Source organism: Ascaphus truei, chromosome 6 (genome assembly GCF_040206685.1).
Source record: "Ascaphus truei isolate aAscTru1 chromosome 6, aAscTru1.hap1, whole genome shotgun sequence".
Taxonomy (NCBI): domain Eukaryota; kingdom Metazoa; phylum Chordata; class Amphibia; order Anura; family Ascaphidae; genus Ascaphus; species Ascaphus truei.
In genome coordinates this window covers 66,354,613-66,369,370 of record NC_134488.1, presented here as the reverse complement: position 1 = coordinate 66,369,370, position 14,758 = coordinate 66,354,613, and the positions used below count along the sequence as shown (strand labels likewise).

Here is a 14,758-nt window from a genome sequence, read left to right as displayed (position 1 = left end):
TTAATCCTGATACTGCAGCCGGCAGCACAGACACTGTGCTGGATTATTAGAGCATCAGGACTTCTGTTGTCTGCCCATTGAAGGGAGCACAGAGACATCATTAGGCAGCCACGTGTTACTAACATTATAGGACTGGTTGTCCTGTCAACTCTGCTTCTTGCACAACAAGTCTCAGTCTCTTCCCCCATACTTATGTTCAGCAGTATGACTTACATCACTGAGATATTAATGTTCAGGGCCAAAAAAATCCCTGTAATTATAATGAAAAAGTGCGGGGGTTTTTTCTTTTATCAGACAGACACCATTGAAGTCTGTGAGATGCTGAGGCTAAAAATGAGAGAAACTGACCCCATGTCAGTGAGATTTACAGATAATCAGAGAGGTGACATGTCTGGGTTAAGAGCAAATTAATTTGAGGGACTCTTTGTGGAATTCTGTAGCATAAAATGAAAGGAAGGTTTCCATGAAGAAGCAAGTTTCAGTAAGAAGGCCAAAGCACACAATAGAAGTGCTATGGAAAAGAGCAGGCGGGAGTATTCCTTTATTACAGGGTAGACAACTCCAGTCCTCAATAGGATCACTTTTTCAGGATATCCCTTTTCCAGCACAGGTGGCTCAATCAGTCCCTGCTTCAGCACAGGTGGCTCAATCAGAGGCCCAGTCTTCAATTGAGCCCAGGGGCGCAGCTATAGCCCGGGCAAAGCCCGGGGGCTCTCACTCTTGAGGGGCACGCTCTCCCCCACCCTGTAGAGACAGGCGCGGGGAGATGGTATGCGGCGGTGGCCCCCGGCATTAAAGGATAAGCCGGTAGAAGAATCAGCACTTGTTACAGAGGCAGAGCAGGACGACAGGGAGGAGCGCTCACCAGCGGTCTGACCCGGAAGTCTTTCTTACTTCCGGTGTCTGCTGCTAGAGCGCGCTCCTCACCTCGTGCCGTCCTGCTCTGCCTCAAGTGCCAATTCTTCTATCGGCTTATCCTTTAACACCGGGGGCCCGTCGCCCGCTGCAGCATACCATCTCCCCGCGCCTGTCTCCATTACCACAAGTAGGCATGGAGGAGGAGGGGGCGGGGGGAGATCTGATGATGATGAGGGGGAGATCTGATGATGCGGGGAGAGCTGATGGAGATGATGATGAAGGAGAGAGCTGATGATGAGGGAGAGAGCTGATGATGATGAGGGGGATTGATGAGGAGGGATGATGACAGAGAGAGGATCATGGAGAGGAAGGAGGGAGAAAAAATTGCAGTCCGTATTAATATTAATGGGGCCCTGGAAAAATGTTTGCCCGGGTGCCCGCACATATCTAGCTATGCCACTTATTGAGCCACCTGTTCTGAAGCAGGGATATCCTGGAAACTTGCCCCGTTGGAAGCTCTTGAGGACTGGAGTTGGCCGCCCATGCTTTATGGTGACCAAGTTACTGGCCTTAGAGCAGAAATACTTGCTATTCATCACTGGTTCATACCTCTCTTGCACTATGCTCTGCTGCTCACATCTGGAGTTTTTTTTCATGTATCTAGCACCAGGCATGTATGCAGCTGCACTTTCCAATCGCATACTACAAATAAGTGCATAATACATGTAAGTAAACATGCGGAGATAGGAATGGGTGCCCTGAAGAGCTTACAATCTAACTTGTGTGTTTGGAGATGTACAGAGGCAGGAGTACACGGAAGTACATGTTTTACTTTATTCCTTTATTTTATTATCCTCAAGACTAATCATGGCAGGTATAGTACTTCCGGTTAACATCAGGCAAGACATGCATTTTACTTCCTCTGCAGCCGTGATCACGTTTTTTTAAGGGGGATAATTACCTAGAGATAGTAAACCTACAAGGGTAAAGGAGGGCATGAGAAATGTAAACACAAACTGGGCATGGTGTTATTTACAGGAAACATGTCAGCACTGAACAGGAGAGGCCTTGCAAGACTACTAGCTTGAATAAGTTTAGCTTTTTTTGCTGGTGTTTTTCACTAGTATCGCTGTTGTTAACTCATTTGTATTCATTTCCATGCCTTGTTTGGCTTTTCTTGCTGCTCACCTTCTGCCCCCGTGCTGCTCTCAGATTTATTCCTTAGTGTGCCGGAGTTCTTTGCCTCGGTAAACGGCGAGCGAGGTTGTGAGAAAGTAATGGATTTACCAGGGATAATTTTCTGTCACTGCTGGAAGCAAAGAGGAATTGTGGTTTTATGAGCTATTTGGAGAGGGCTGCTGTGTCTCGGAGTGATTTGTTAATAGGTGTTTTTTTTGTATTCTCCGCGCTCCTTGTCAAGATGGCAAGGTTTCAAGTCTTCCATTTCCCTTGTCGTTTTGATGTGTTTATATCTCATAAAGAATGTTCCTAAACCACAAGTGGCCAGACCATGTGATCTCCCTCCCTGTTGTCCCTAAATAAACTCACTAGCTTTGCTCTCAGAATATATCCTCCTCTTCTTCTCCAGCTCATAAAAGTCATGGAACAAAGGCCTTTGTACGAGCAAAGAGAATGTTTTACACATTTATCCACCATGCCTCCCTTCTCTGTCCTTCCACTGTAATGTATACAACTCAGAATGTATTTGTTTCCATGCTAAGGCTCCTTTTAATCTCTCCCCAGCCGGTGCATGCACACACAACTCTCCTGCACACAAAAAACCCTAATGGGGTTATTGACTAAAGTCTCCCGACTCAAATCCAGTACAACCGCGCCAGATTTATAAAGGGAAAATCTGCAACTGCTTTCAATAGGATACATTTTCCTTGATAAATTACATGCCGTTTCTTTGTACTGGGTTTGCCCCAGTTTTGCAGGCAGGTGTCTTTAGTAAATACATCTCTATGTGTCTCAGGGTGTTGATAGAAACTCTGATGGCCTCATTTACAAAACCGCTGTAGTCCCAGTACGTCGCGTAAACACTTAACACCTCAGTACCACTTAGCAATATGTGCCAGTTACACAATTAAGTAGGTTAGTCATCAAACCCCTGCATCTTCAAAACTGGGCTAATTCTGGTGCAAGAAACTGCACCAGATATTTTCTTATTTTATCTCCACGGAGTCTGACAATTTTAAAAGTGTTTTCTTTTTGTCACATCTACAATCTTTGTGTATTTTTGTTGTTTTGTGTTCCTGACAGGTCTGAAAAGAAAGTGGCATGCAAATAAAAGAAAGAGGGAACCCGTTCATAAAGGAGAGGGGAAAGCATTGTACTGCTCTGCCCTGACAGCTGCAGTGATGTTCCCTGAAGAGGTGCGCGTCACTGCAGTGCAGACGCTGCGTGACGTCCTGCTCAAAAGGTAACGTCACTTTAACCAATCATAATGTTCTCTGTGGACGGAGTCACTCCTGTCTAACTACAGATGCAGCAACGAGTATCCGAACACTTGCCTTTGAAAATCTGGGGGGAATACCCCAGTAATGCTGTGACATTTCTGCAAACAGACTAATGGCCCATCGGATTAGCACAGCGGGGGTCCCTGGCAGTCCCATTCAAACTGAATGAGACTGCCAGGGACCCCCGCTGTGTTAATCCGATGGGCCATTAGTCTGTCTGCAGAAATGTCACAGAAATGTTGCAGCATCACTGGGGTATTCCCCCAGATTTTCCCAGGCAAGTGTTCGAATACTCGTGGCTGCATCAGTACAATACATCCCTGGTTCACAGTTCTCACACCCACTCCTGTCCTGCACACAGGAGATTATAAATGGACCTTTTCTGGAATGTAGTGCTGTAGACACCCTCTTATCCCGATAGACATAGATACCACTAACTTGTATACCCTCTGGCATCTAAGGGTTTCACATATCACCAGAATCTCCCCTTTCCACGTTCGGATTAGCGAGAGCAGCCTCTGCGTTTTCAGAGTTCAAGAGGCGCAGGATCTGGACGTGCGGGAGGAGACGGTCAGCTGCGTGGCTGAGAACGTGGAGCGTGAGCTGTTCATGCTATTCCTGCGAGCTGACCACAGATACAAGAACAAGTACCGGAGTCTACTCTTCAATCTGAAAGACCCCAAAAACAAGGTGAGAGGGCGCGTACCGAGCCTGGCTTGTATATACAGCTACAAACTGCCACGTTTCCCCATACTCATTTATTTGTAATTAACATTTCTTCACTGTACTATACTACACGCAGGATTATATTTGTGGGGGAACGCACAGGAAGCTTTTTGGAGAGATAAAGAAGACACCTCATGTGGAGAATTAGAAGTTATTAGGAATGGTTGGAATAATGCCTGGGAGGGCTAGAGATGCTGTGCGTCCTTTTTCTGCCGTATTTCCTTATTTAAAGATGGATTTGTAAAAACAATTTCAATTAATTTACCTATGCTTAGGGTTTAGGGACCTCTTTTCCCCACACTATAGAATAGTGCCCGATTGCACCTCTGTAGTTTTTTCCCCTGCACAATTATTTTGAAACGCCTATAAAGCCAAGGAGCAATTGTGAAGTAAAAAGCATGGAAAGCAATAAGATTTTTTCTTTGCTACATCTGGGGGTATGTTTCCCCCCCCAGAATTGCACCACTTTTGCCTTCATACATGGACCCCTGTGTGTTTTTATTCCTAAAAAGCATGTCCAGAACGAGATTTCAAGTTGTTGCTAAGCTCTCCCACGACGTAACATCACTGAACAGTCTTATCAGAAGGGCACAGGTGACTCAGCTCTGTGCTTCCTGTTGAGGTGGAGCGAAGGTGAATAGCATCTGCTCCTCCTCTACCACAGGCCCTGGAAAATGTAACAGAAAAGTTCTATTGAACAACTGTCTCAAAGTTTCATTGGCACAAAAAAAAATTATTGCCAATTTGATTTTTCTCTTTAATAAATTCCCATACCTTCTGACAAATCCAGGTCGCAGTTTAATAACGATCCAGGACTGGGTTTCTATTGTCATTAGCAGGTGTGATAGCTTTGACAGCATAGAGGCAAGCCCGGCCTGTAATATCAGACGTGGAGTTGGGTGGCTGCTCTGTATCCTCTCTGTGTTCTGGGACCCTGCAGGTTCTGTTCAGACGCGTTGTTCTTGGGGAGATAACGCCTCAATATTTGGTGATGATGAGTCCAACTGAGATGGCTCGGCAGGAGCTGGCCGAGTGGAGGAACCAGGAGAGCCGACATGTGAGTGACTTGCTCCATTTTATCATATCTAATGGGTTTTACACGTGTGATGCCAGAGGATGCTGCTTGTTATCACTGTGTGTTTTATATATCTGTATCGCTGCGTGTTATAACTGTGCGTTTTATATATCTGTATCGCTGCGTGTTATCACTGTGTGTGTTATATATCTGTATTGCTGCGTGTTATTACTGTGCGTTTTATATATCTGTATCGCTGCGCGTTATGACTGCGTTTTACATATCTATCGCTGTGTGTTATCACTGTGTGTGTGTGTTAGGCCTCGGCCAGGGTTCCTGCTGGCGTGCGGAGGCGCGCTGAGGCTCAGGGACAGCGGGTGCTTTCCCTGGCCTTAGACAGGCGTCGTCCGGGGGCGTGTCGGCGGGCGGGCCAGTGACGTCACGGAGCTGGTTCGCCCTCATTGGGCGAACCGCTCACGTGACCGGCCCTGCGCTCCGGCAAGCGCTTGATTTTAAAATTGACCTAAGACCTACGCTTCCGCGCTCTTGCGGAAGCGTAGGCGAGTCCCTACTAAAGCTGCTCTCATTGCGGCTGTAGGGGCTCACAGGTAAGTACAAACGCGCCTCAGCACGGGCTGACCATGCCCCAGGCCTTATAGATCTGTATCGCTGCGTGTTATCACTGTGTGTGTTATAGATCTGTATCGCTGCGTGTTATCACTGTGTGTGTTATAGATCTGTATCGCTGCGTGTTATCACTGTGTGTGTGTGTTATAGATCTGTATCGCTGCGTGTTATCACTGTTTGTGTGTGTTATATATCTGTATCGCTGCGTGTTATCACTGTGTGTGTTATAGATCTGTATCGCTGCGTGTTATCACTGTGTGTGTGTGTTATAGATCTGTATCGCTGCGTGTTATCACTGTGTGTGTGTGTTATAGATCTGTATCGCTGCGTGTTATCACTGTGTGTGTGTGTTATAGATGTGTATCGCTGCGTGTTATCACTGTGTGTGTTATAGATCTGTATCGCTGCGTGTTATCACTGTGTGTGTTATATATCTGGATCGCTGCGTGTTATCACTGTGTGTGTTAGATATCTGGATCGCTGTGTGTTATCACTGTGTGTGCATGTGTGTTATGGGTATCGCTGCGTGTTATCACTGTTTGTGTGTTATCACTGTGTGTGTGTTATAGATGTGTATCGCTGCGTGTTATCACTGTGTGTGTGTGTTATAGATCTGTATCACTGTGTGTGTGTGTTATAGATGTGTATCGCTGTGTGTTATCACTGTGTGTGTTATAGATCTGTATCGCTGCGTGTTATCACTGTGTGTGTGTGTTATAGATGGGTATCGCTGCGTGTTATCACTGTGTGTGTTATAGATCTGTATCGCTGCGTGTTATCACTGTGTGTGTGTGTTATAGATCTGTATCGCTGCGTGTTATCACTGTGTGTGTGTGTGTTATAGATCTGTATCGCTGCGTGTTATCACTGTGTGTGTGTGTTATAGATGTGTATCGCTGCGTGTTATCACTGTGTGTGTGTGTTATAGATCTGTATCGCTGCGTGTTATCACTGTGTGTGTGTGTGTTATAGATGTGTATCGCTGCGTGTTATCACTGTGTGTGTGTTATAGGTCTGTATCGCTGCGTGTTATCACTGTGTGTGTTATAGATCTGTATCGCTGCGTGTTATCACTGTGTGTGTGTGTTATAGATCTGTATCGCTGCGTGTTATCACTGTGTGTGTTATAGATCTGTATCGCTGCGTGTTATCACTGTGTGTGTGTGTTATAGATGTGTATCGCTGCGTGCTATCACTGTGTGTGTTATAGATCTGTATCGCTGCGTGTTATCACTGTGTGTGTGTTATATATCTGTATCGCTGTGTGTTATCACTGTGTGTGTGTGTTATAGATCTGTATCGCTGCGTGTTATCACTGTGTGTGTTATAGATCTGTATCGCTGCGTGTTATCACTGTGTGTGTTATAGATCTGTATCGCTGCGTGTTATCACTGTGTGTGTGTGTTATAGATCTGTATCGCTGCGTGTTATCACTGTGTGTGTTATAGATCTGTATCGCTGCGTGTTATCACTGTGTGTGTGTGTTATAGATCTGTATCGCTGCGTGTTATCACTGTGTGTGTTATAGATCTGTATCGCTGCGTGTTATCACTGTGTGTGTTATAGATCTGTATCGCTGCGTGTTATCACTGTGTGTGTTATAGATCTGTATCGCTGCGTGTTATCACTGTGTGTGTGTGTTATAGATCTGTATCGCTGCGTGTTATCACTGTGTGTGTTATAGATCTGTATCGCTGCGTGTTATCACTGTGTGTGTGTGTTATAGATCTGTATCGCTGCGTGTTATCACTGTGTGTGTGTGTTATAGATCTGTATCGCTGCGTGTTATCACTGTGTGTGTGTGTTATAGATCTGTATCGCTGCGTGTTATCACTGTGTGTGTGTGTTATAGATCTGTATCGCTGCGTGTTATCACTGTGTGTGTGTTATAGATGTGTATCGCTGCATGTTATCACTGTGTGTGTTATAGATCTGTATCGCTGCGTGTTATCACTGTGTGTGTGTGTTATAGATCTGTATCGCTGCGTGTTATCACTGTGTGTGTTATAGATCTGTATCGCTGCGTGTTATCACTGTGTGTGTGTGTTATAGATCTGTATCGCTGCGTGTTATCACTGTGTGTGTTATAGATCTGTATCGCTGTGTGTTATCACTGTGTGTGTGTGTTATATATCTGTATCGCTGCGTGTTATCACTGTGTGTGTTATAGATCTGTATCGCTGTGTGTTATCACTGTGTGTGTGTGTTATATATCTGTATCGCTGCGTGTTATCACTGTGTGTGTTATAGATCTGTATCGCTGTGTGTTATCACTGTTTGTGTGTGTTATATATCTGTATCGCTGCGTGTTATCACTGTGTGTGTTATAGATCTGTATCGCTGCGTGTTATCACTGTGTGTGTGTGTTATAGATCTGTATCGCTGCTTGTTATCACTGTGTGTGTGTGTTATATATCTGTATCGCTGCGTGTTATCACTGTGTGTGTGTGTTATAGATCTGTATCGCTGCGTGTTATCACTGTGTGTGTGTGTTATAGATGTGTATCGCTGCGTGTTATCACTGTGTGTGTTATAGATCTGTATCGCTGCGTGTTATCACTGTGTGTGTTATATATCTGTATCGCTGCGTGTTATCACTGTGTGTGTGTGTTATAGATCTGTATCGCTGCGTGTTATCACTGTGTGTGTTATAGATCTGTATCGCTGCGTGTTATCACTGTGTGTGTGTTATAGATCTGTATCGCTGCGTGTTATCACTGTGTGTGTTATAGATCTGTATCGCTGCGTGTTATCACTGTGTGTTTGTGTTATAGATCTGTATCGCTGCGTGTTATCACTGTGTGTGTTATAGATCTGTATCGCTGTGTGTTATCACTGTGTGTGTTATATATCTGTATCGCTGCGTGTTATCACTGTGTGTGTGTGTTATAGATCTGTATCGCTGCGTGTTATCACTGTGTGTGTTATAGATCTGTATCGCTGCGTGTTATCACTGTGTGTGTGTTATAGATCTGTATCGCTGCGTGTTATCACTGTGTGTGTTATAGATCTGTATCGCTGCGTGTTATCACTGTGTGTGTGTGTTATAGATCTGTATCGCTGCGTGTTATCACTGTGTGTGTTATAGATCTGTATCGCTGCGTGTTATCACTGTGTGTGTTATATATCTGTATCGCTGCGTGTTATCACTGTGTGTGTGTGTTATAGATCTGTATCGCTGCGTGTTATCACTGTGTGTGTTATAGATCTGTATCGCTGCGTGTTATCACTGTGTGTGTGTTATAGATCTGTATCGCTGCGTGTTATCACTGTGTGTGTTATAGATCTGTATCGCTGCGTGTTATCACTGTGTGTGTGTGTTATAGATCTGTATCGCTGCGTGTTATCACTGTGTGTGTTATAGATATGTATCGCTGCGTGTTATCACTGTGTGTGTGTGTTATAGATCTGTATCGCTGCGTGTTATCACTGTGTGTGTTATAGATCTGTATCGCTGCGTGTTATCACTCTGTGTGTGTGTTATAGATGTGTATCGCTGCGTGTTATCACTGTGTGTGTGTGTTATAGATCTGTATCGCTGCTTGTTATCACTGTGTGTGTGTTATAGATCTGTATCGCTGCGTGTTATCACTGTGTGTGTGTGTTATAGATCTGTATCGCTGCGTGTTATCACTGTGTGTGTGTGTTATAGATCTGTATCGCTGCGTGTTATCACTGTGTGTGTTATAGATCTGTATCGCTGCGTGTTATCACTGTGTGTTTGTGTTATAGATCTGTATCGCTGCGTGTTATCACTGTGTGTGTTATAGATCTGTATCGCTGCGTGTTATCACTGTGTGTGTGTTATAGATCTGTATCGCTGCGTGTTATCACTCTGTGTGTGTGTTATAGATGTGTATCGCTGCGTGTTATCACTGTGTGTGTTATAGATCTGTATCGCTGCGTGTTATCACTGTGTGTGTGTGTTATAGATCTGTATCGCTGCGTGTTATCACTGTGTGTGTGTGTTATAGATCTGTATCGCTGCGTGTTATCACTGTGTGTGTGTTATAGATCTGTATCGCTGCGTGTTATCACTGTGTGTGTTATAGATCTGTATCGCTGCGTGTTATCACTGTGTGTGTGTGTTATAGATCTGTATCGCTGCGTGTTATCACTGTGTGTGTTATAGATCTGTATCGCTGCGTGTTATCACTGTGTGTGTTATAGATATGTATCGCTGCGTGTTATCACTGTGTGTGTGTGTTATAGATCTGTATCGCTGCATGTTATCACTGTGTGTGTTATAGATCTGTATCGCTGCGTGTTATCACTGTGTGTGTGTGTTATAGATCTGTATCGCTGCGTGTTATCACTGTGTGTGTGTGTTATAGATCTGTATCGCTGCGTGTTATCACTGTGTGTGTGTGTTATAGATCTGTATCGCTGCGTGTTATCACTGTGTGTGTTATAGATCTGTATCGCTGCGTGTTATCACTGTGTGTGTGTGTTATAGATCTGTATCGCTGCGTGTTATCACTGTGTGTGTGTGTTATAGATCTGTATCGCTGCGTGTTATCACTGTGTGTGTGTGTTATAGATCTGTATCGCTGCGTGTTATCACTGTGTGTGTGTGTTATAGATGTGTATCGCTGCGTGTTATCACTGTGTGTGTTATAGATCTGTATCGCTGCTTGTTATCACTGTGTGTGTGTTATAGATCTGTATCGCTGCGTGTTATCACTCTGTGTGTGTGTTATAGATGTGTATCGCTGCGTGTTATCACTGTGTGTGTGTGTTATAGATCTGTATCGCTGCTTGTTATCACTGTGTGTGTGTTATATATCTGTATCGCTGCGTGTTATCACTGTGTGTGTGTGTTATAGATCTGTATCGCTGCTTGTTATCACTGTGTGTGTGTTATATATCTGTATCGCTGCGTGTTATCACTGTGTGTGTGTGTGTTATAGATCTGTATCGCTGCGTGGGTCATAGATAAACGAATCTGGTTTGCAATCCATTGCTGGCACCTCTTGAACTAGAGGTGTTAATCACTTTGTTGTAAGGCTTAATAGCAACCTAACTTTTGAGCTCCTAGTTTCTCTCCATATTATGCTATATCTGGTCATTTAATCCCCTTAATGAGAACCCCCCCAACTAAACTGTCACAGTTTTCACAATGACATGGGGACATTTAAGTTAAATGTGACTGTCAGCCAGCTCTGGTTTTATACAGTATCTCCCACTTGTTTTGCCCCCGGCTGAACTACTCTGGGCTCTTTATGAAAGACACATCACACCCACCTCTACTCTCCTTCCTCCCCAGGCTTTAGAGATCATAGAGAGGGAGCAGAGGAAAGATGCAACTCGCAAGACGCAGCTCACCAAACTCACACACAAAGGTTTAATCGAAATCGATACAGAGCCTGATCAGAACTTCACCCTGGAGGATCTGACAGTGAGTGAAAACATGTGGAAGGAAGTAACTTGAAAGCGGCCATTTTTACCCTCCTTTTTTTGACAGGATGGAAACCGGGTGTCCTCTGCAGCTAAACGGTGTTTTTTTTAGCTCCTGGGAACCCGGATACACACCAGGGAAGTTACCAGTGTTACTTCCTGCTTTCTCCAGGGGGGTTTACATTTATGTCCAACTGGAAGATGCAACGGATGACTATTGGCTCACAGCCATTTTGTTTCCTCTGGATGGAGATTTAACCCTTTGAATGTACTTGGATGTAGCTACTACGTCATGGGGACTGGCACCCTGGGTGCTTCATGACATAGCAGCTACATCCCCCGAAAATGCTTGTTTTCTTAGGGGAGATAGTGTCCTGCGCTCCTATGGAGAAGGGGTCACATGATCGGAGGAAATAACGTGGTCCAGCTCTGGTGGACCTCGCGGTTCCAATCTTGTAGAAGACAATAAAACGAGTAGGGGATTGATGCTGTAATAAAGAATGGTATAAAACAAATACACATACACTATGCACATATTTCTCATCCTAGTATTCCGATGTCTGATACAGTTAAGTTACCGGGGCATCCAATTTTGATCACGTTTGTGAGCGGTTTCCTTTGTACAATAACTTAACCCCAGCACCACATTGCTTCATAATGCTTTACAGGTCCTTCTTTGCAGTGAAGGAGACGGTTTCCTGTACCCTGTAACATTATCAGAAGACAATAGATGTCACATTAGGGTTTATACCTAGCTTCTGATCACAAAAGATATTATGCAATGCAGGGGTCTTCATGGGGGTTTATAATTTTAAAACCTAGACCAGCGGAGTGCAAACCTGGTAGATTTATTTTGGGGGGGTGAGGGCGGTTGCAGACGTCCCACGCTCTTCCCCAAGCCATTTAAATTAAATGCCGGGGCATCGCGCGATGCCTCTGCAACCTCTACTTACCGGGATCAGGACGTGTGACCATGGCAACGAGGCTTCAAATGACGCCGCGGGGTCATGTGACGTCACAGTTGCCTTGATATCGTGATGTCAAATGACGCAGCGGGTGATGTGACGTCACACGACCCCGCTGCGTTATTTCACGCTGCTCGAGGTAAGGAGGGGGGGCGCACAACGGAGGAAAGCAGGCAGGGTGGGGTGCAGCAAAAAAAGTTTGCGCACCCCTGACCTATACTAAGGCGATCAGTAGTCACCTCCAACCCCGCAGATGTGGTGAGAAGAGGGTATGGCACAGTTACCAGGGAATAATTTGCATTCCAGTAACTGGGTTTGGGAAATGTTAACAGCTTCTCATTATTACATTAAAACCTAGATTGGAAGACTTGTCCTCTTTGGGTTTGCGGTGGAACTCCCTAATCCATCTGTGAAACACTATTTTCCTTTCACAGGTGCACTGTTAAACAAACATGCAGCAGCTCGACCAGTGACACTAAAAATCTTTTTTCAGCCATCTTTAATGTGACCTAAAGAAAAAAATATTAATTAATCTCTGGAAGGGCCTTGAGTGTTTTCTCTTAATCTGTGTATTATGTCTTGTTATGAAGAGGCAGGTGTTTACTTGTTTTTAAAGCTTACTTGTTTTACCATAGGAGAGTGAATTAGTCCCTAAACCACCGACTTTGAACGTGTCATTTTGTCTTCTGACTTATGAATGTCACAATAACAAACACAGAGCGTCCATCAATATTCAACATGCTGTGAAGCTGCTTCGCAGTGCTGGAGAAGGGTTCAGCACATTCAAGGGACTAAAATCTTTCCCAGCACAGGGTAGCAGTATTTGGAATAAGGGTCTTAAAACAGCAGTTCTCTCCCTTTTTTATTACCAGGAAGTGGAAGCAGGGGATCCCCAGAACTAAACTGTACCTGGTTCCAGAGATTTTTACGTTGACTGTAGCGCCGGTACTTCCTGGTATTTAAATACCCCACAATGCGTGGCGTCGTAGCTTCCTATCACCCATCGTCACGTCCTTGTACAGTCGGACCTGCTTTTTTAACTGGCGGGTTTTGGGGATGTAGCTGCACAGTGTCTTGTAATATTTTCTCCTCCGCTAGGATTCTGTGTGGAAGGGGTCTCTCTATGCTCACCCCACGTCGGCTGGGACGAGAGATACCACATCCCAGCACAAGAGTCACCTGCTGGACCCCAATTGTCTCATTTGCACTGGTAAGAGCAGCAAATCTTGGTGCAATGTCTCCTGAGACTCACAAATAAAACCCTGCAGCGTATCCTTCCACCCATTGCTTTCATGAATTTTCTTCCAAAACCGAAGAGATTGAGGCTTCTAACTTTCAATGTTGTGATTGAAACCCTACACCATGTGAGGCTCGTCACGGTCTGATTTCTTGTTTTGCATTTAAATATTAACGTATCTGTGTGTGCAACTCCCACACTACCATTTTGGCTCAATACAGACATTAAAAGAAGCATTTAGAATTCAGGTCTGTTATTAAGGGACATTAAGAGACTCTGCAATTATTATTCCCCTCCTGTGCTGGTAAACACCTAGCAGCAGTTATACTGAGTAACAGAAGTAACTGGGATTACTTGATGTGTGTGTTATATAAGGTGTATCATGTTTTGCATGCATTGCTGTCATTTTATTTCCACTGCCAAACAATGCGCTACAGGCACATGAAGGGTTTAATCTATTTACCTTATATCCTGTGTAATACAAAGTTCCCAGTGTGCTCACTACTGTAGTTGCAGTGTGCCATCAATGCAGGTATTCAGATTTTGACAGGAGGAATTTCATTTCTGGCAGTGACTTAATAGTGTTTTCTTGTCTTGTGCCTCAGGGCAGATTGCTCCCCCAGATGAGAGGGGAGTGAGTCAGCACAGAACCAGAAAGAAGGCGAATAGTGACATATGTAGACTACAGACCCCTGGGATCCTGACGGATGGGAATGATCTTCCCTCGCTCAGCGGAGAGGGAGCAGGGAACAGTGAAGCAGACAGGTGGAGTGAAGCAATAATGTGAAAGACAGCAAGCCCAGATATAAGTAGAACCATTTACACGTTAACTTTTTATACAGGAAGAGTAGTGTGGACAGTGCAGAAACCAGTGCACAACCTCCGATCTGGGGCTTTTGATGCTGGCAGGTCTTTAGGAGCCATACCTCATTAGAGGTGCATGTGAGAGTCTATATCACCTGCTTCTTCTCTGTCCTCCAGTGACGTGCCGGGAGTTGGGATTTCAGAGATGCCGTCAGAAAATCCAGCCATATGGAAAGGATTCATTCATATGTTCTCCATCAAAAAGTTTAGAGTCACAGCGTTCCCTGTAGCCGGTTACAGCAACTGTCTCTGCCAGGTGTGTTATATGGCTGCTCTTCCCAAGGCCCGGCACCAGGGGGCTATCCCCAGAGTCTGAATTTTACTGGTCTCCCACATCTGTCCCTTTAACTCATGTGGGATCACTTAACCCAGGGGTGTGCATACCGGGGGGGGGGGACACACGAGATATTCTGAGGCCTTTTTGTTGTTGTTGATTCACTGATGTTTTTTACTGACCTTATGTAAATCGTAAGTGTTCTGAGTAAAGCAGGACGTATAGTAGCTGTATTCATTTAGTTATCAGATGCTGCTTATGATAGAATCCTCATGGAGTTGCCCTGCAATATTCAGCTTCCCTCCCCAATTCCTCCCATGTGGCTGCTCCTCTCAC

At 44.7% G+C, this 14,758-nt stretch overlaps 1 protein-coding gene across 5 annotated transcripts in view; it reads left to right on the top strand.

Moving 5' to 3' along the window:
• Positions 1-14,758, top strand: part of SPOCD1 (SPOC domain containing 1) — a 52,732-nt gene that overhangs the window by 21,060 nt on the left and 16,914 nt on the right. For all 5 annotated transcript variants that reach the window (XM_075604654.1, XM_075604657.1, XM_075604653.1 and 2 more), the window contains 7 exons: positions 3,121-3,280; positions 3,848-4,007; positions 4,984-5,100; positions 10,952-11,083; positions 13,146-13,257; positions 13,890-14,049; positions 14,266-14,404. In XM_075604654.1, the coding sequence (XP_075460769.1) occupies positions 3,121-3,280; positions 3,848-4,007; positions 4,984-5,100; positions 10,952-11,083; positions 13,146-13,257; positions 13,890-14,049; positions 14,266-14,404 (980 nt within the window). The remainder of the gene's footprint in view (positions 1-3,120; positions 3,281-3,847; positions 4,008-4,983; positions 5,101-10,951; positions 11,084-13,145; positions 13,258-13,889; positions 14,050-14,265; positions 14,405-14,758) is intronic.